At 36.9% G+C, this 21,599-nt stretch overlaps 2 protein-coding genes across 2 annotated transcripts; one reads left to right on the top strand and one right to left on the bottom strand.

Moving 5' to 3' along the window:
* The first annotated feature begins 349 nt into the window (after nt 1-349).
* LOC149833380 (putative glutathione S-transferase) lies at nt 350-4,487 on the top strand. Its single transcript, XM_090013420.1, has 4 exons — nt 350-605; nt 1,719-1,782; nt 3,135-3,228; nt 3,774-4,487. The coding sequence occupies exons 1-4, from the start codon at nt 350-352 to the stop codon at nt 4,128-4,130; spliced, it is 771 nt and encodes a 256-aa protein (XP_089869546.1). The 3' UTR covers nt 4,131-4,487.
* Nucleotides 4,488-6,611: 2,124 nt separating this feature from the next.
* On the bottom strand, nt 6,612-9,199 carry LOC149833379 (SWI/SNF complex component SNF12 homolog). The gene is made up of 2 exons (XM_090012820.1): nt 7,153-9,199; nt 6,612-7,070 (listed from the first exon to the last, which is right to left on the bottom strand). Exons 1-2 carry the CDS (start codon nt 8,886-8,888, stop codon nt 6,998-7,000), a joined length of 1,809 nt encoding a protein of 602 aa, XP_089868946.1. The 5' UTR covers nt 8,889-9,199; the 3' UTR covers nt 6,612-6,997.
* Nucleotides 9,200-21,599: the final 12,400 nt, after the last annotated feature.

Raw genomic sequence — 21,599 nt, 5'->3', positions numbered from 1 at the left:
AGAAAGTGGAAGATTTTGTGAAAGATCTTGCCACTAGATACAAAAACTCTATGAAGAGTCTTAACACCAATTTTGATGATCTGCTAGAAAGGTTCAACATCATGGTTACTGAATTGGATGTTGTCTGACAAAAAAATGACCAGTTGGAGCAACAGTTGAGGAATACCTCAGCTAGTGGAGCAACAGAACTTATAGATAGGTCGCATATTAAGTTGTCTGAGCATGCAAAGTACAAAGGCACTCATAACTCAAGAGATCTTGAGAACTTTATTTAATTGATGCACCAGTACCTCAAGGCTAGGGGTATTATGAAAGGTGTAGATTCCTTGTGCACCGCAATAATGTACCTATGCTTTGGTGGAGACGTCACAAATGTGATGTTGAGCATGGGTGTGCTGTTGTAAATTCATGGGTGGATCTCAAGAAGGAACTGCACAACTTCTTTTTAGCCAAGAATGAGAATAGAATTGCATACAACAAGATGTTGGCCCTGAAGCAGACTAGGTCAATTCATGAGTATGTTAAAGCATTCACCTCTCTCATTTTAGACATCGTGAACAAGGGTGACACAGACCAGTTGTTCTACTTTATACATGGACTGCATGGTGACCAACTACGAAGCTCAATCAACAAGACCCTTAAATTCTTATTGCGGCACTTGTTGTTGCTGAGAAGCTCGTTGATATTGATAGGCTGAATACAACATCCCAGGGAAGACAGTTCAAGAATTATCATAGCAACAATAGGAAGGATAATTGAAGGAATGATCGAGGGAACAATGTTGGTAATGGGAACCATCAAGGTGATAATCAACAGAATTATGACCAATAGGAGGGACAACACAATATCCAACAGAGAAATAACAACCATTGAGGATGAAATTATCATCGTCGGGATTGTTACATTGCCACAATGATCACTGGGCAAATAGTTGTCCCAACAGAAATCGTGGTCTAGGAAACTGAGATAACTATGAGCCTAGAGTTGTGAACGAAGTCCAAGTTGAAGTTGGGTGTGTCACCGCAAATAGTCGATTGTTGGAGCAATGTAGATGAACACAATGAAGGTGACACCTGATGCCGAACCACCCATGAGCAAAGAGCTGATGTACTTAAAAGTTCTTATGAATGGGCGACTCACCAATTGGTTGACACGGACGCCACGCACAACTTTGTTTCTCTTGAAGAGGTGAAGCGATTAAGGCTACAATGGAAAAATAAAGAGAGTTAGATGAAGGTAGTCAACTAAAAAGTTAGGCCTATTTATGGAGTAATCAACGATGCACCAGTGGGAATCCTGAGCTGGTCTGGAATGATCACATTTCCTTTAGCGCCAATGAATGATTTCAGGGTCATTTTAGGGATGGAGTTCCTTCGAATCAATAAAGTTTTGTCGATGCCTTATTTAAATATTGTCAGTTTTGAGGATGAGAAGCAGCATTGTATGATGGATGCACCGCCTGTAGTGAAGCCTTATAAGCGCTTAGTGTCAGCACTCCAATTAAAGAAGGGTCTCAAGAGAGGGGATGAGACATATTCCTCTTGACGATCCGCAAGATTGATGAAGAGATGAGCATTGTTGACGTCCCATGCCAATAGACTTTCAAGTGCATCAAGTCTTCCATGTGTCCAACCTTAAGTTGTTCAATGAAGATGAAAGTGACCCACATCATAGTATATCTCAGTGTGCTTTGATCTCGCAATGCACACCTTCAACAGCCAGTATCCCAGGCAGAGAACCAGAAGTCATCATCAACAACTTCAATAATTATCTTAGTGAGATGTAAGTACCCAATGCAATGGAAAGGTCTATCGGAGAGTGAAGCTACTTGGAAAAAACACCATAAACTTGTGAAAGAGTACCACTTACGATTGTCACCGAGGATGACGCCAACTTAGATAGGGGAGAGTGTTCTGAACCGCCAAGATTGTTTACTTTTGTTGCTTGATGTAGTTGCCTCTTTTGCTTTCTTTAAGTACATTTAATGGTCTTTGGCCTAAGAACCCCCGGATACAAGGTGATTTAGAGGTCCCTCTGTACTCGTTAACTTGTTAATAAAAGTCTATGCTTTCTTGCCTCCTATGATTTTTTGCCTCCCTGCTCTCTTTATGTGATTATGTGCGGGCATGCTTATGCTATTGTGCTTGTGCGCTTGATGAGCAACATTAAGCTTAATTTTTTTTGTATGCTTAAAAGGTCGTTCCGGTGTCGGGGTACATCGAGACATGTCATTGGGGCCTGCGCTTTTAGCCCGTGACAGGTACATTGCATGTTCATATTGGTACATTGCATGGTCATATTGAGAACAAGGTATCATGGATGCTGCTGCAACGTGTAAAGTTTTTTTCAAAAAAACCCTCCAACTGTTTTTCTTTATGCTGAATACTGCTGTCCATTGCAAACATGGACCTAGAAAACGACTTGTAAACGTATTTCTTGGAGTTCATTTGGATGAGATACCAAGTTTTCAACATCTTTTGCAATTATCTGGTAAATTATAGTCACAACAAACTCGTAAACATCCACGATATTTTGATAATATCATGATTTTTTTGCGGTATCTTCAAAAGCTGATAAGATGAAAAGTATAATATTTTCAAAATATTACATTTATTTAAAAGCATCATGACACCAATACTAACATTTTCAAATTTTAAATCTTTCATATTCTTATTCTGAAATTCACATGGTAAAATTCTCCTGCAATGTTCTGAGAAAAAAACTATTTTTGATTTACTGTGAGATTTTGACTTGCCTAAAAGTTCATGATGGCGAGATCTGTGACACTAGCCCACCACCTAACTGCTCCATGAAAGAAATTTGTTTTGGGTCTTTGTGAAATTACTTTTGTTGAAGCAAACGCCTCACAACAGGGAATTAAACCAATTCTTCTGTGTTTCATTTTACTCCATACTTGTCTTGTATCTGTTTGGCCAAATGATTGAAAAAAGGGCCAAAACTTTCAAGCATCCAGAAAACGTCCTTGCTCACATCATTTTATTGACTTCCATGTAAAGACAAACTGACAACTGTTTCATCATCTCAGACCAATGACTACATGCAGAAACTAAAGCCCCAAACAATCTAAAAATATCTCTATAAAACCATAAGCATCATCCTAGCCAGAGTTGCAGAGTTCAACAATTAGAAGAGAGAGAGAGTGAGAGATCAAAGACGGTCAGAGAGGTGAGGCTTTTTAGCTTCTGGGCTAGCCCATTCGGTGTAAAGGTAGAAATTGCACTGAACTTCAAAGGAATTGAGTATGAATACATAGAAGAAGACTTGAAGAACAAGAGCGAGCTCTTGCTGAAGTACAACCCAGTTCATAAGAAAGTCCCGGTGCCTGTTCACAGAGAGAAGCCGTTTGTGTGTGTGTGTGTGTGTGTGAGAGAGAGAGAGTGATGTTTCCACGTATGTGGAAAAACTGAACAGTCTGAACTGTGCTGTGCAGGCCGAGCAATTTTCTTAACTTGATACCACACACACACACAGAAATCTTGACATTATGCTTCTCATCAAACATGGCATGGACAGAATTATGTGATGCATACAGGTCTTCTAAAAGATTAGATTCCCATTAGGATAAACAAACTGCCTCACTACCATGTCAAATTGGGTTTCACAATCGCTCTTTATTTTTTAGTGATGTTTTCTACTGTAGGTGACTGGTGTGTCACCACTACACGCTGTTTTGTCTTCTCTTTTCATACATTCTTTTCTTCAGGAGAAAAAAAGAATCAGTTTTTCATGATTTTCCTTCTTCCTCTTTCTAGTGTTTGCCATCAAGTTTCCGATATTTCTCCACTCAAGGTGAGGAGCAAGAGAAGGCCAAGGCAGGATTCATTGAGGATCTGAAGACTCTGGAAGGTGCATTGAAAGGCAAGAAATTCTTTGGTGGAGAGACGATCGGATTGGTTGATATAGTAGCTGGTTGGCTCCCCTTCTGGATCGGAAGAATGGAGGAAATCCTTGCTGACAAAGTGGTTGAAGAAGACAATCTCCCACGACTTGATGCATGGTTCGATGACTTCCTCGGCCTCCCCTTTGTGAGTGAGAAGCTGCCTTCCCCTGACAAAGTGTATGAGATTCTCAGGGACCACCGCAACAACTTATTCGCAAAATCAACATAACCAGTTATGTCGATACTTATTGCTTAATCTATAGGATTCCTAGTTATGTTGATAAGAATAATGCAAATAATTAAAGGAAATGGTGCCTATATGAAGACGTGCACATAATGTCACCAATGAATAAATATTTGATAGTGAACAAGATTCTTGAGCTTCTCATTTATCTGTATTTCTTTTATGATCTGACTGAAGAGATTGAAGGCGCATCCCTGGCATGAAAATTTTTCATTCGTGGACCATGTTATGGGTTGCATAAATTTGAAGATACCTGTACATTTCTACAAGCCATACAAGGGAAGAGCATGCTTGCAGAAACTGAAAAGCCATCCCATTTGGTATGGAATTTCGTTTGGTAAATTTACATGGTCCCGTATTCCTTGAGGGACATTCTTGGAATTGGCTAACATTGCCCTGTCCTCGATTTTCGATGATAAGGATACCTGAACCAAAACAATAATAATCAGCTTTTGCTTCCATGAACCTTTGTTTTCCATTAGCTTCCATCCACATTGTGGCAGAAAAGAAATCGGTGGAAATGGGCAAGCAATTGGCGTGCAACGGTTCCTTCATTTTCCTTCATGCAGGAGGATACTTTGTCAATTTTTATCTTTGTGAAGGATTTTGACTCTTGGGAACTTCCAATGAGGTATTTGTTGAAATTTTTACCCCAATGAGGTTTAGAAATCAAAAGAATTTGTAGCCTGGAACCTTTAAGGAATCACTAGGTGCTCCTAAACAGGAAGAAAATCCCAAGTTCCCACCAAAATCACTTCCCTCAGTTTCTCTCAGAACCATTTCCACCAAAGCGTGGACACATGATTTATTGTTTAGTCCACAAAGTCTACATGAATAAGTACATAAAACGACATTATAAAAAGCATAGGCTTCATGGCTGAATCATTCGCTACCATGGAATATCTATGCCATCACAGGAACAAAAAGTATCATGCAGTTCATTTCTTTCTAAAATGCAGACAAGACTGAATCACTCGTTACCATGATTTATTTATGCCATCACAGGAAGAAAAAGTATCATGTAGTTCATTTCTTTCTAAAATGCAGACAACTATGTTAGGCCTGCAGCATGGTACCAGAAGCTTCCAAACTCGCCTCCTCAAAAGCTCAATTCCAGAAATCCATGCACTGTACTTCCTCAAGTTTCCTGTTTCGCTTCATGATAATACTTATAATTTGCTTCATGATGGTACTTCAAATTTATTCCTGTTTTGCTTCATAAAAGTACTCCTAATTTACCCTTGTTTATCCCTTCCGTAGAAAGGCACACTTCCTAATGCCAGTTGCAGTACCACTTCTCACATTTGATTTCCACCCTGCAAATATGGGCATTTGCGGACTTCTGAATCACACTAAGGAAAAACTCATTAGAACCATTTTCCTCCCAATAACCATCTTCCAGGATTCAGGCACCAAACCAACAAGCCTCAATCTTCATACAACTCAAAACCAGGATGCGTCCATTTAGAGCTGTTGCCCAGTAACAAGAGGCAAAGTAGGATTCAGCACTCTGTTTATATGTATAGATACTATGAATCAATTGACAGATCTGACGTTTTATCCCCATCAAAGATTCAGTTCAGTTTCTATCTCAACCTAGAGTATGTTGGTGCATTTAAATATCTAAGTCTTGAGTCTAATTCATGAATGTGCAAAGTACCAATTGTTGTAACCACCAATATCAATCTAAATAGCCTTATTGATGCTGTCCAGCATGGCTTTAACAGTTTGTCAGTGTTTAATTCTATGATAGCACCCTTTTTTTTGCATTCTTATGGCACTGTGATCATTTTGACCAATAAACTGAAACATTTATCATTGCCACCATATTTCAAAGTGAATCACCGAGCTGTTTAGCTGTGCATCAAGCTTTTCCTCAACCAACTTACAATCCTGAAGATGGATGGCGAAAACTGCATCACCATGTATATCCAGCAAAAAAAAGTTGCTTCCCTTGCTGGATGGCAGGACTAAAATCAAATTCCTTAATGATAGATTGATAACTACAGATTATGTTTCCTAGTGCCCTAGTAAAAGGGTTACTTAGGTGTTCCATCAGAAGAGTTTATTTTCATCATGGAACAAGCTCTAGGTTGTAGTTTATCAATTTTAAAACCCATGGCTCCTGAAAATGCAAAGACTAATCTGGTTGGTCATTTCTTCTAACCAAAAAAAAAAAAGATCCTCAAGTACCGGATTACATTTTCATGGTGCAGTTCACAGAGTTCCCTCCTTGCCAAGGCAGATGCTTCTTTTAAAGGGAAGGACCACCAGGAACTTAAAAACAAGGTGATAAGGAATCTGACAGATCTAGTAACCCCACAAGCTCAATAAAACTCACCCTAAGAACCACTGAAGATCAAAAAAGTAAAATTGCAGATGAAACACTAAACCCAACTCCTTATTTTAGTTGAAAATCATTACTGCTGCACCATAAATCAGAATTTCATGATCAAACAAATCATGTATCTACTCCACATCAAATGTTAATGCATAATAAGAAATGAACCATCTAAATTTACTCCATACAAGTTACAAGGAGCTGGTGCTTGACTTTTCCACTAATCCAGTTAAAGTTATAATATGATCCCAACATGAAAATGCCACAACCGCTAAGGCCCTAACATCAGACATAACACAACCCCTTTCCATGGAATTTTTTTTCGGACTAGTTAATCAATTCTCTCAAGAGGATTTTGCCATTTGTTAATGAACAACAAAACAGGTTAACAAAAAAAGTGAAAACATTTGAGACAGATAACAGGTGAAACGAGCACTACTCCCATGAAGCCAGAAAACAACAACGCTAAGAGTCTCACATCCAAGAAACGAGTAATTCAGTAAGCCATTTATCATGTGGTTCCTGGAGCATCGCTTCCACCAGCAGGCTTACGGTTCAAATAGCGAATAACAGCATCTTCAACCCTGTTTGTCACACAACCGTCAGAACAAATTACCAAACGAAAACATAACAGCGCAATGCAAAGAGACACAAGAAGAAACTCACCATGGTTGATTGTAGAAGTCTGCACGACGCTCCTTTTCAGCATTCCGATTAGCTTCCCCAGCGACGAGCTTCAAGTCCTTACTCTGCGATGCAATGAGCGCATTGATAAACTCGACAGGCGACTGGCTAAATCCTAAAAAGAACGCCCGCCTCTTGCGGTGCTCGTGGATCCTCTTGATCGCAGAAGCAATGGCCTCATCACACGCTTCGATTTCTTTATGCTTCTCAGTGTTCGCCAAGAAAGCAGACATCTCCTTCTGCAAAGGGAAGGGGACGTCCACCAGAACGTCATATGCTGCACTACCCACAGGCATTTCTCCAGACAGCTTGATCCTGTGCTCCAATTGTATAGCTTGCGGAGGCGACAAATGCGGAGATATCTTTTGCGATACCATCGTGAACTTCAATTTCTCTTCGTTGAAGACCTTTCGGAGAGGCATGTCACAGATGAAGAATGCGGGATCGGATGGGTTCTGAAGTTTCCTAGCTTTGACATAGTGCCATATAGCAGCTAGAATTCTCGGGCGAGTATCGACTTCGATGCCCAGAAGCTCCATCAATGCCGGCGACAATTTGAACTTCTCTGGGATGTAATTCATCTCGAGCCGTATCCCGACTGTGAATTCCTTATCCCCAATTCGCTTTATCTCGAAACCTTCGTGCTGGACCGGCGAACGAGCGTTTTCCCAAACAATTGTTGGGTTCTCAGGGTACAGGGTGGGGTCCAAGGTGACTGTGATCCTCTTGAAGAAGGAAGAAAACTTCGGGTAAGAAGGATTCGGCTTCGGGATGCTGCCTGCAGACTCTGGTTCGGCTCCTTCCTCGAGTATCCTCCCAATTATCTTCAGCGACCAAGAGGGCAGCTCCGCTTGCCCGCGCTCGTGGAGCGGCCGATTCTGGTTCGCGAACGTATTGAAGATGTATATGCGAAACGTCCGCTGCATCGAGGGTGGGTTCTTGAGCGACTCCTGGATGTCGATCTTCTTCCTCGACAACGCCGCGTCCACACGGCTCTCGAACTCGAGGAGCTGCGTGTAGAGGGCGGACTCTGGCAGGAGGGCGGCCACCCGGTCGGGCAACTGCTTCTCAGGGAGCTTCCTCTTCTTGCGGCGGGCGGCGGGGGTGAGTTCTGCTGTCCTGAGGGCGGCCGCGACGCCGGAACTCGTAGGCGTGCCGGTGGGGCGGGTGGGCGGTTTCTGCTGGCCCCTCTTCGCGTTCGCCGTGCCAGGAGTGGACAGGGAAGGGGAGGACGAGGGAAGGTTCTGCGTCTGCTGTTGGGCGTGGACGATGGACTGGGTCTGCATCTGCAGGTGGGATTGGGGTTGAGCTTGAGCCTGCAGCTGGGCTTGGAACTGCGCCTGCGCCTGCGCCTGCGCCTGCGCCTGCGCCTGCGCCTGCGCCTGCGCCTGCGCCTGCGCCTGCGCCTGCGCCTGCGCCTGCGCCTGCGCCTGCGCCTGCGCCTGCGCCTGCGCCTGCGCCTGCGCCTGGGCATGCGCCTGGGCATGGGCGTGGGCGAAGGACTGGGACTGCAACGAGGCCTGGAAGGGGCTTTGGAAGTGGGGTGGGGGGCCGGCCGGCTGCGAATTAAGGATCGTCGGCGGGTTCACCGTCGCCGACGGCGTTGGGATCATCGATTGAGGCGGCGCCATGACCGGATTTCCCAGCAAAGCCGACGCCCCGACCGGGCGCATCTGGTTGGTGGTGGTGGCGCTGCTGTTGCTCGTATTCGTCGCCATGGTTCCGAGTAAAACCCTTAAATAAACCCTAACCCTAGAAGGGAACCTCCAAAAGTGATCTACCCAAAACCCTCTTCTTGCAAAACCCTAGAGCCATCTTCCCACCAAACAAGAGAAAAAAAATCCTAGAAACTATCCTTCCTGATGCAGAGGTGAGAGAGGAAATCGAAACCCTAGAGATCGCGTTTGGCAGAAAGAGATATGAGAAATCCTAGTTCTTTGGGTTTGCCTCTTTGGAGGATAACCCTAGCTTGGTTGCGATTCTCGTTCTCCTTTGCGACGGGGAAGAAGAAGAAGAATAAGGTGGGGATGGTTTGCAGGCTTGCCCTCTTTGGGTCTTTCTGATCGCTCGGATCCTGACCTGGATCGGATCCGGATGGTGGAGTCTGTAGTCTTAGTGTCAATGGATCGGGTATATCCCGATTTCGATCCGTATCGGATTGTATCAATCGGAGTCCGTAGTGGGTCAGGGTTTGGTTACAAGGGGTCCGATTAACTATCCGAGTCGGATCCATGAGGTCTGGATCGGATATGATTCTTGAAATTTTATACGGGTCCGACCTGAGTTCCGACTCAATGTTTCAATGTAAAAAACTTAAAAATATTATTTTATCATGTATGAATCCAGTCTGGTTCATGTAATTCTTATTGAATTCGGGTATATTTTTTTATAAAAAATCCAGTCAGACCGTATCCAGATCCGATACATGCATCACTTAATCGGATCTGGGTTTGGACTCACCCATTTTAGCGGGAATCCAACCGGTTGACACCCCCTTGTGACATTCAAACCGGTATTTTGAGAATGTCGCGATTTTATCTTGATATTTCAAGAGAACGGTATTATACCCAAAAACTGATATTTTAAAATATCGTCTGTTTTGAAAATATCACATTTTAACCTGAAAATATCGTGATAAAAACATCTTTTTCTTGGCAATTAATTATTTACTTTTCATTATTACTTTTTAGTATTTATATATTTACATCGATATTTTCTCAAGATTTTACCTAAAAAATCATTTTTCAAAAATAGTGAGAATTTCGAGATTTGTGAGTTGTGACTGGCAAATACCATTGTTCCAGGCCAGGGGTGAGAACAGATGGGAAATTGGCCAGATCAGTTCAGATCCAATTCTTGATCCGGATATACGACAATGAGTATGAATCTGAGTCTGATCCGAAACGCATCTCATGAAGCAGGGTTGAATTCAGAACCAAAGTGTATGTGGTAGCAGTGCAGTACTGGATAAGGTAGGAAAAGATTAAAAAAACAAGCACTTTACATGTGAAAAAAAATACAATGACATTGGATTTTGATTTGAATCCGAACTGGATGAGGCCTGAAATATTGAATCAAATCCTAGTTGATTTTAAAAACAATCTAATCAAGCAAATCCAAAATTCACACCGATATATTTTAGGCTCTTTTTGGGAGAAGGGTACTGGCTGGGAAGGTGCTAGAGATGGTTACATGACATGGGCAAGGTCAAAACATATTTGGATTGTGTTTGAAAGATGGAAGTGGAGGGAAGCGTCAATGTCGACAGGGAATCAGCCAACTTCCAATACTAAAAATTCAAATATCAATTCCTCTAATAAGGAAGAGGTATTTACAACTCATTGAATCAGTCAATTTTTTGACGGTTCAAATTTTCTACCCCACTTACCTCAGTAAATCAAGAGGGTGTTGTGTGTTCTCCTCGGAACACAAATTTGCGTGTTTTGGTGTGTACTAAGGAATATCTTGGGACCCGCAATAATTCATACGTCAATGTTGCCCATGATGACTTTATAATAAAATAACATATAAAAAAGGTAGATATGCTTTTGACGAAAATGTCCTCTCGTAAGATAGATATGTGTTGGACAAAAATGTCCTCCCACTCTCCGTAAATAGATTTGCACGTTCCGCCTTTATTTTTAGCTTGTGTTACAACGCATGGTTGTCTTCTTGTTCCTGCCTTGTGTTAGATAGAAAACATTCTCGGGTTTGTTCCTACCTCGTGGAGATAACTATAAATTGAACGACTGGTTCGATCATTGGTGGGCATCATAGGGGGATTTGTCGGCCATCTCTTTTTACAGTCTTCTTTTCTTCTTCGTTAGGCAGTATGAAAAAAAAATAATGACGCACAAATATTCCAACAAGTGTCATTAAAGTGTCATGGGTATATTTCCATGTCAGCATGCTATTATTGAAGAACGTATGTCGTTGTGAGTGTCATTAAGGCGTTGTTTTGTTATTGCAGGTAGATTTTATCGTTTCGACAGTTGAAAACTTAAAGATATTTGTAAGGCGGTGGGATTTGTTGACAAGAATGCTTAGTTATAGATGCGAGCAAGGGCCTCTACCCCATCCGGTATCGTCCATTCACTCAGTATATGCAATATAACACAAATCCTGGTTGTAGTAACATGTATATCGATTTGTGAGATATTGTTTTGTTTGTTAATATCGATTTATAATGTATTATGTTGAATTGTCGTATATCGATTTGTAAGATATGTGTTTTCTAATGTTGATTTGTGAGATATTGTTTTGGTTGTTAAATATCAATTTGTAATATATTATATTGAATTATCGTATATCGATTTGTAAGCTATTATGTGTTTTCTAGTATCGATTTGTGAGATATTGTTTTGGTCGCTAATATAAATTTGTAATATATTATGTTGAATTGTCATATATCGATTTGTAAGATATTATGTGTTTTTTAGTGTCGATTTGTGAGATGTTGTTTTGTTTGTTAATATCGATTTATAATATATTATGTTAAATTGTCATTTATTGATTTGTAAGATATTATATGTTTTCTAGTGTCAATTTGTGAGATATTGTTTTGTTTATTAATATCGATTTGTAATATATTATGTTGAATTATCATATATTGATTTGTAAGATATTATATGTTTTCTAGTGTCAATTTGTGAGATATTGTTTTGTTTATTAATATCGATTTGTAATATACTATGTTGAATTGTCATATATCGATTTGTAAGATATTATATGTTTTCTAGTGTCGATTTGTGAGATATTGTTTTTGTTGTTAATATCGATTTGTAATATATTATGTTGAATTGTCGTATATCGATTTATAAGATATTATGCTGAATTGTTGTATACTAATTTGTAATATATTATGTTGAATTATCGTATATCGATTTGTAAGATATTATGTGTTTTCTAGTATCGTTTTGTGAGATATGGTGACAACATGAAGAATGTAAGAATATATTCTTTTGTTGATTACCTACAAAGAAATTCAAGCAATGACCCTGATTTTGTTAGTGCAATGCAACTTGATGAAGATGGGTATGTTGTGAATATGTTTTGAGCAGATTCAAAGTTAATAGTAGATTATGAATGCTTTAATGATGTGCTTGTTTTTTATACAACAATGAATATTAATGTAGAACAGTGGTCATTTGCGTAATTTGTCGAAGTGAACCATCACTCACAGAGTTGCATATTAGGCGACGTTTTTTTGTATGACCATACCAAGAAAACCTTTGAGTGGTTGTTCAGAGTATTTACACAGGCAATGAATGAGAAGCACCATAGAGTTGTACTTACAAATGGTGATCATACAATTGTAATTGCAGTGTCTCATGTATGGTCATATGCACATCATCACCTATGTTTGTGGTATATCTTTCAAAATGCAGCAAAAAACAGGGACATATTTTTAATCAGAAGACAAGGTTTAATAAAAAAGTTTATAAAGTGTACTTGAGAGCATAGACGAGGTCACCTTTATTTCTGATTGGGAGCAAATGATTCAGATATATGACCTTGAAGATTGTGTGTGGTTACAACATTTATATGCAGACAAAGAGAAGTGTGCATTGGCATATAGAAGACAATACTTTTGTGCAGGTATGATAAGCACACAAAAAACTGAATCTATGCATACTACACTGAAAAAAACCTTGTATTCATGTTTAATAATGTTTCGCTTCATGGAACAGTGTAAATTATTTGTAGACGGTCTTAGACAGAATGAGCTTGAACAAGATGTGAAATGCTTCAACACTCGCCCTGTAACTTTGGGCATAAAAATATTGACGTGACTTGTAGATCTATATACACTAACTTTATTTGAATGAACTAAGAAGAAGGTTATACAGGTCATGAATTGCAACATAGAAGGATGTATGCAAACTAGAGATATGCATAAATATCATGTTGTATAGGAGGGCGAAGAGCATCCAAAAAGAAAAGAAGCACATGTTACGTATAATGTTGACAACAAAACAGTTGAATGCACGTGCAAAATGTTTAAATTCAAAGGTATTTGGTGTCGTCATGCATTAAAAATACTTAATCAAGAGAAGATACAAGAAATACCTGAGTCGTATTTAATGCGAAGATGGACAAGCCAAGCAAAGATTGAACTGCTAGATACAAACAATGTCAGTCTATCTGTTGTCGATGAGAAGTGTCACGTAGCCTCCCGTTACCAACAACTATGTAGGTCACTTTTGCATGTTGCAGATTTGGCATCGAAAAGCGAAGAAGCCTATATATGTATGAGAAAAGTTTTAAGGTAATTACTTGAAAAAATGCAGTTAATTCACCATCAGCCTGTTGCAGCTTATAAAGACCAATCTAAGAAAACGAGATCGAACAACATAGGTAAAAATCATGCTTTCCTTAACCCTTATGAGAAGTTGTGTTGAAGCGTAAACATCATCTTTGATAAGTCAGGAGTAAACATTGTAGATTATGATGGAAATATTCACCTAGCGAAGGGTATCAAAAGAAAACATGCATCTGATCACAGTCGTTAGCGACAAAGGGTGCACTAAAATTGGTTGGCAATAAAATGTCTAAGAAACAACTAACCCCTAAGCAACCAAGCCCTTCGCATTAACAGATATGTAATACAGTATATTGCTTCCCATGTAAATTATATTACGTGCAACTTATCAACATCTAACTTGTGTAATTTTCAACATGCAACAATACCCTACAAACATGCACTATAATGTTGAAACCTGCAATCCTTTTGACCTGTTTGAGTGGAACGATGGCATGAGTTTTATAAGTCTTTTAATATATAACAATTTTGGAAAGATGTTTGTATTTCTTGTTGAACTTAATGTAGTGTCTGATATTGATTTATTTCATGACATGCTTAGTTCAATTCAAAAAATTTGGATGGAACACAAGAATCGTGTGTGGATTCTTCAGCTACAAAATAGTTGTAGCATTTAACTTTTATTAGTGTAAATCATTGTAATGTTTAGCATTCTATAATTCTTTGTTGTAATTCTATAATTCTTTGTTGTAAATCGATAATTCTTTGTTGTAATTCTATAATTCTTTATTGTAAATCGATAATTCTTTATTGTAATTCTATAATAGAAATCATACTACAAGTATCATAAAAATCGACACTAAAAAATGCATAGTATCTTACAAATCGATATACAGTAATTGAGCATAATATATTACAAATTGATACAACAATTCAACATAATAGCTAACAAATCTATATTAACAAACAAAACAATATTTTACAAAAATTGGTAGAAACGATTTATCCTATCGCGATTTACACAATGACTGATAAAAGGCGAAAAAGAGAAAGAAACAACAAATCGACATCATGCTTGTTGATAGCAATATCTTAAGTCTGTATAATATCCTATAAATTTGCAAATCGATAACTTATCTTACAAATCGATATAAAAATTTCTATTGATAGCTTAGAAATTGATATTAAGAATCAACATACAAATCGATATTAAGATTCAAAGCAATATCTTAAATCGATATAATATCCTATAAATTTATAGTAGACATCGTGTTAGGAAGCAATATCTGCAAATCGATGATAAAATATCATAAAATATGAGAGGGAAATTCCTATTAATAGCTTAGAAAACGATATTAAGAATAAGCATACAAATCGATATTAAGAATCAATTTGTAATATATTATGCAATATTATATCATTTTGTAAGATGTTATGTGTTTACTAGTGTCGATTTGCAAGATATTTGTATTATGATTTTAAAACATGTGTCTGCATAATTTATATTATTGCGATTTGCGTATTCAACACATGTGTGCTAGGTGCATAATTTTGGTTTTTGGATCAATGTGAATTTTGTACACAACCTTACAAAATTTGTATTCACAGTCTACAAAATCTGTTACAAATGTTTGTACACAAAAAATTTGTCATGTTCGACAAATTGAATGTTGAACCAAAAATTGATATATATATCTCTCAACAGTAGAACGCAACCATCTTCATGTTATCCTTGAGAACATGTAGACATTTAAAATGACTTCCTCTTACTCTTGGGGGCATTGCGTCCTTCGTTGCTTTCTAGGTAACCTTGTAGTCTGGGTTTTTGTATCTTCCGCAATTAGAAAATTCATCAATTTTTTGCATAGTTTTGTGCGAAATCCAGGTATATCATCCTAGAAAAAAAAATGAAAGTCAGACCAATATAGAAATGTAGTCACCAATAATATAGAATAATAAAACATGTTTAAGTGTACAACATACAACGATTAATTCCGGTTCTTGTCTATAGTATATTGCTTCAATATACTTCATTACAAAGATGCCACAATCGATGCCATTATTTTATAAAGAAGCATTATCTACGACGTGAAGCCTCCATGGGCCAATGACGACACCCAACGTGTCTCTGAAAAATTCAACCTGTGGTTTATGCAAAAGCAAGTAAATTCTAGGCGACGGTACAAAATATGGTCATCTTATAGATAAAAACTTACCAAATGCACAATGTCACGGTTTACATCACTGTTAAAGTCCAAGGAGTTGTGGAACCATATTTATTGTTTTCGTACATCCAACATATACAAGACTCAATGATTTTTTATTGCCACAATGTAGGAATCAATATATGCAAATCAATTATAAAATATCTTACAAAATTGATATGAAAATGCGTATTAATGGCATAAAAATTGATGTTAAGAATCAACATATAAATCGATATTATGAATCAAAATAATATCTTAAATTGATATTAAGAATCAAAACAATATCTTAAATCGATATGGAAATTTCTATTGATAGCTCAAAAATAGATATTAAGAATCATCATAGAAATCAATATTAAGAATTAGCATAGAAATCGATATTAAGATTCAGAAAAATATCTCAAATCGATTTGAAAATTTGTATTGATATCTTAAAAATCGATATTTAGAATCAAAACAATATCTTAAATCGATATTAAGAATCAAAACAACATCTTAAATCGATATGAAAAATTCTATTGATATCTTAAAAATCAATATTTAGAATCAAAACAATATCTTAAATTGATATTTAGAATCAAAACAATATCTTAAATTGATATTAAGAATCAATATAGAAATCGATATTAAGATTCATAACAACATCTTAAATCGATATTTGGAATCAGCATAGAAATCGATATTAAGAATCAGAACAATATCTTAAATCGATATGAAAATTCATATTGATAGCTTAAAAATAAATATTAAGAATCAACATATAAATCAATATTAAGAATCAAAACAATATCTTAAATCAATATTAAAAATCAGCATAGAAATCGATATTAAGATTCAGAATAATATCTCAAATCGATTCAAAAATTTGTATTGATATCTTAAAAATCGATATTTAGAATCAAAACAATATCTTAAATTGATATTAAGAATCAAAACAACATCCTTAATCTATATAGAAATTTCTATTGATATCTTAAAAATCAATATTTAGAATCAAAATAATATCTTAAATTGATATTAAGAATCAAAACAATATCTTAAATTGATATTAAGAATCAGCATAGAAATCGATATTAAGATTCAGAACAATATCTTAAATCGATATTAGGAATCAACATAGAAATCAATATTAAGAATCGGAATAGTATCTTAAATCGATATGGAAATTCTTATTGATAGCTTAAAAATAGATATTAAGAATCAGTATAGAAATCAATATTAAGAATCAAAATAATATCTTAAATTGATATTAAGAATCAACATAAAATCGATATTAAGATTCAGAACAATATCTCAAATTGATTTAAAAATTCGTATTGATATCTTAAAAATCGATATTTAGAATCAAAACAATATCTTAAATCGATATTAAGAATCAAAACAACACCTTAAATCAATATGAAAATCGATATGATCGCAAACCTTTTCATTTGACCAAAAGTCTGCCATTTGGTCATCGTTACCCCAGTATTGTAATACATCTAGAAATCCAGCCACGTATGGCATTCGGCGAACGATACTTTGTTAAACGAAACAGTAATAATAGTAAGTTTAAAATATGAAGGTACATTAGTAAATCAAAAAAGAAAATAAACATATAAGATAATTGATATACCATAAAATAAGGGATGACAATACAGATCGGTATGGTTGCTCCCTTGCTTTGAATATACATGACAAAATCGTGTATAGTCTGTTTATAACAAATATGCACTTGTTAATATACATACCCATGGCATACGTAAATGTATAACTGATAGTGGTTTCATACATACAAAATTACTGATAGTGTTTTCTTCTGCAAATTCATCTTGCATCTGATCGATGTTCTCTTCGAGCACTTTGTTGAGTTTTCTAGCACCTTGTTTTGTGGATGTTGCACTGAAATTAACTGAATATTCAGTAAACAAACTGTAGCATTATATTGCAATTCCTTTCTACAATACACAAAATAAATTGAATATACGACATAAAAAAGACAAAGCAGGTTAAAGGAATTGAATGTACTTTTTTATGGACGTTCGACTGAATCACAACGTCCTTCAACATCGATACAGCTTTTGTGATGAAGGAGGTTAAAGGAAACGTTGATTTTTCTGTTCGTTGCTCATGAAGCAGGTTATAAAAAAGGCACCAGTTCTTTAAATGAAACGCCGCTTGTTCCTTGCTCTTAAAGGAAACGTCTTGTCTTCACGCCGTTTTACGTCCTGCCCATTTTAAAAAATCATGCCCAAAGAATATAATAAATAAATGAATTACATTGCACATTAATTAAAAGATGTTGTTTCATTTGCTAGTATCATCTAAACGACGTTAGTACGTGTAAATGAATAATCGCATAACATCATTAGTGTATGAGATGACGTTTCCCTAAACTCTAGACCCTAAACACTAAACTAATGTTATGTGACGTTCTTTGCACTTAAACGAAACACAATAAATAATAAACCCTAAACCAGTAATCGCTTAACGATTGAGCAAACCTAAGTACAAATAATGGTAACTTTATAATCGCTATACCTAGTAATCTCTATTACATGAATCACTATATATAATAAACTCAAAATTAGTAATCGCTATACGATTTAGCAAATGTAAGTATAAATCATGGTAACTTCATAATCATTATACCTATTAATCGCTATACTAAGTAATCACTATCAAAAGAATCACTATAAATAATAAACCCTAAACTAGTAATCGCTATACAGTTTAGCAAATGTAAGTACAAATCATGGTAAGTTCATAATCACTATACATAGTAATCGCTATACAGAGTAATCACTACTACAACAATTGCGATACATAATAAAGCCTAAGCCAGTAATTGCTATACGATTTAGCAAACGTAAGTAAAAATCATGGTAACTTCATAAATCGTTGTTACTTCAAACGTACAAATCGTTGCTTCAAACATTCAAATCATAGTAGAAATTGCACCCTACATAGTACATATCGTTGTAACGTTTGGAATACATAAGTAAAGAAAACTTGTACGAATTTTCAAACTTAAGTTTATGTAGTCTTGTCAATTTTCCAGTGGCACTTTTGTGTTACACTTATTAATGAAAGAATTATATAATTACAACAAAGAATGATAGAATTACAACATGGAATTATCGGGATACACAAATCACATAATATGTTTATTCACTAGCACTTGATGACTCAGATGGACATACATTCGTCTCTTTCTTTGCCTTGGTGGAGTCTTTTTATTCGGTGGCCTCTTCGTTCCCTTGATCTTATTAAACCCACTGATAATCATCTCTATCACTGAACGCATTTGTCTCCCCAAATTTTGCATGTGCTTCTGTAACTCCTTATTCTCCCTCTCCAGCATCGCTAACCTTTTGGCAGACACTACATTCTCCTTTGTGAATTGTGTTTGCTCCTTATCGTGTACTACAACAGAGGGAATCATAGTATCCGCCCAAGAGACACGATGGATCTTACATCTATGCTAGAAGACGACATGCTCGAGGACAAGAGTGACCTTACTTTCAGGTTGCTTCTCCTCAATCTGTCGATTTTGATGCATGGGTTGCCAATATTGTTTGAAATAGTTGGGGTCATATTTGACATTCTTTATAATCATACGGTATGACACGAACACCCCCTTTGTTCCAGCTATCCAATTGTTTCTTGAAGTGTTCGTGCCAATTCATGTTCCTGCCCCCACCACTATTCATCTTCCTTCTCAATACAACAGGCACTTTTGGAATCAACTGTCCCAAGCCAGCTTGTAGGAGTACTCGACTACCATGCTGCAACACTGCTTCACATTTGCTAAAGAGCCAAATATCGCAGACAAATAGACTCGCAACCTCAGCAACAACCTCTTCGTCCTCGTCTTCCCCATCTCCATACGGTCTCCACACAACCTGTACAATCGAGATTGTGGTTTAGATATAAACATAATTATTCATGCAAAAATGTTGAATGCGATAACGATTTATACTAAGGAAGACAAAATGTTGAATGCGATGATTACTTAAGAATGCTAAATATTACAATGATTTACGCTAATGAAAGTTAGATGCTAAGGAGATAATAATTTGTACTAAGAAAGACAAAATCCTAAAGCGTTGATTACTTAAGAATACTAAACATTACAATAATTTATGCTAATAAAAGTTAGATGCTAAGAAGATAACGATTTGTACTAAGGAAGACAAAATCCTAAAACGATGATTACTTAAGAATGCTAAACATTACAACCATTTTAAACCATTTATCTTATTTAATTGCAGACCATCTAAAATAAACTGAGCATTATCCTCCTTGACATTTATTGTAGCCTACTAGCCGATCTTGAAAAAACCACAAATCGCAGGGTCACACTGAGGACACAAGGCGACAATATGCTCCCAAGTCCAGGCCTACAAAAATAATATATTAGTAAAACTGCAACCTTCAACGAGCTTAGTCTACAGGTACTAAATATGTAATAAATAAATACCTAAACAAATGCCAAAACCCCCCAATGATTTTCGTACCCTTACTCACACGGTAAAGTTGACTGTACAAGTGTGCAAGCATAGCAGCACCCTATGCCCAGTTGTCGACTTTATCTAAGTCTTTCAAGAACTGCAACCACAAGTAACTTATTCTCGAACCCGAACAATCGAAAAATAAAGTAAGTCCCAAAAAAGAAAGAAGGAAGTTGCGCAACTCTTCATCAGCTGCTTCAGATGCACATGCAGCAGACCAACCTTCTTCCCATTTATTACAAAAAAATAAAACTTTCATCGATGTGGAATTGCTTCTACCAGAAATACACTCATGTCATTCCTCCATCGACATTCCTAGAAAGGGAGTGCACTTGTCCTTTGGGTTATAGTTTGAATCCTGTGTTAGGACAACACTTCCATGACACTTAAGACCCGTAATCCGTGCCACATCTTCTAGGGTCATGGTGATCTCAAAACCCCCAAACTGGAATGTGTTCGTCTTATGGTTTCACTTATTGACCAAGTGGGTCATGGTATTCCAGCAATTTTCAAAATAATGTTGGTCCAGAAGGTCATCGAAGTGCATCTTTCGTAATCGGTCCTTCTAATATTCACTCAGTTTTCTGTATCACGATAGAATTACAAGCCACTGACACCACCCTTTCAGCTTTTTACTTGTTGCTCTACTTCTCTTCTGACCTGCCTATAACACAAAATATCATATCACAATCAGTCCCATTATACATAGTAATTAATATACATAATAATACCTATCACAGTAAATCATGGCTAACTGAAGCGATTTGCATATCAAATCACTTTTAACAAACGACATTTCATTTGCTTATATAATCGCTATACGATTTAGCAAACTTAAGTATAAATCGTTGTAACCTCATAATCACTATACATAATAATCGTTATTGTAGTAATCGTTGTTATAGTAATCACTATCATAGTAATTGCTATACAGAGTAATCGTTATACATAGTAATCACTATACAAAGTAATCGCTATTGTAGTAATTGTTATACATAGTAATCACTATCACAGTAATCGCTATTCATAGTAATCGCTATACATAATAATACATACAACAGTACATCGCGATAGATAGTAGTGATTTACGTACCTTGGTCATACTTTTCTCCTCTTCGTCCCCTTCCTTTATCTGTTTTTGTACTTCTTTCTTCCTTCGATGCTTCGCGTCCATTTTCTGCTTTTTCTTTTCTCTTTCCTTCTCTTCCTCCTCTTGCTTCTTCCTTTCTTTTCCCCATCCTCCTTCTCCTTCATTTGCCTTTCCTTCTCTTTCTCATCCTAAATCTGCTTCATTTGCCTTTTTGCTTCCTTCTTCTTCAATTGTCTTTGCTTCTCTTCCTCCTCCTCTTTCTTTTTCAATTGTCTTTGTTTCTCTTCCTCCTTTTTCTTCTTCTTCAATTGCTTTTGCTTCTCTTCCTCATTCTCCTTATTCTTCCTTTGCTTTTTCCTCTCCTTCTCCTACTCCTC

The sequence above is a fragment of the Nuphar pumila genome, chromosome 7, assembly GCF_984573655.1.
Source record: "Nuphar pumila chromosome 7, dmNupPumi1.hap1.1, whole genome shotgun sequence".
NCBI classification, from domain to species: domain Eukaryota; kingdom Viridiplantae; phylum Streptophyta; class Magnoliopsida; order Nymphaeales; family Nymphaeaceae; genus Nuphar; species Nuphar pumila.
This window is presented reverse-complemented; position numbering and strand designations above follow the sequence as displayed.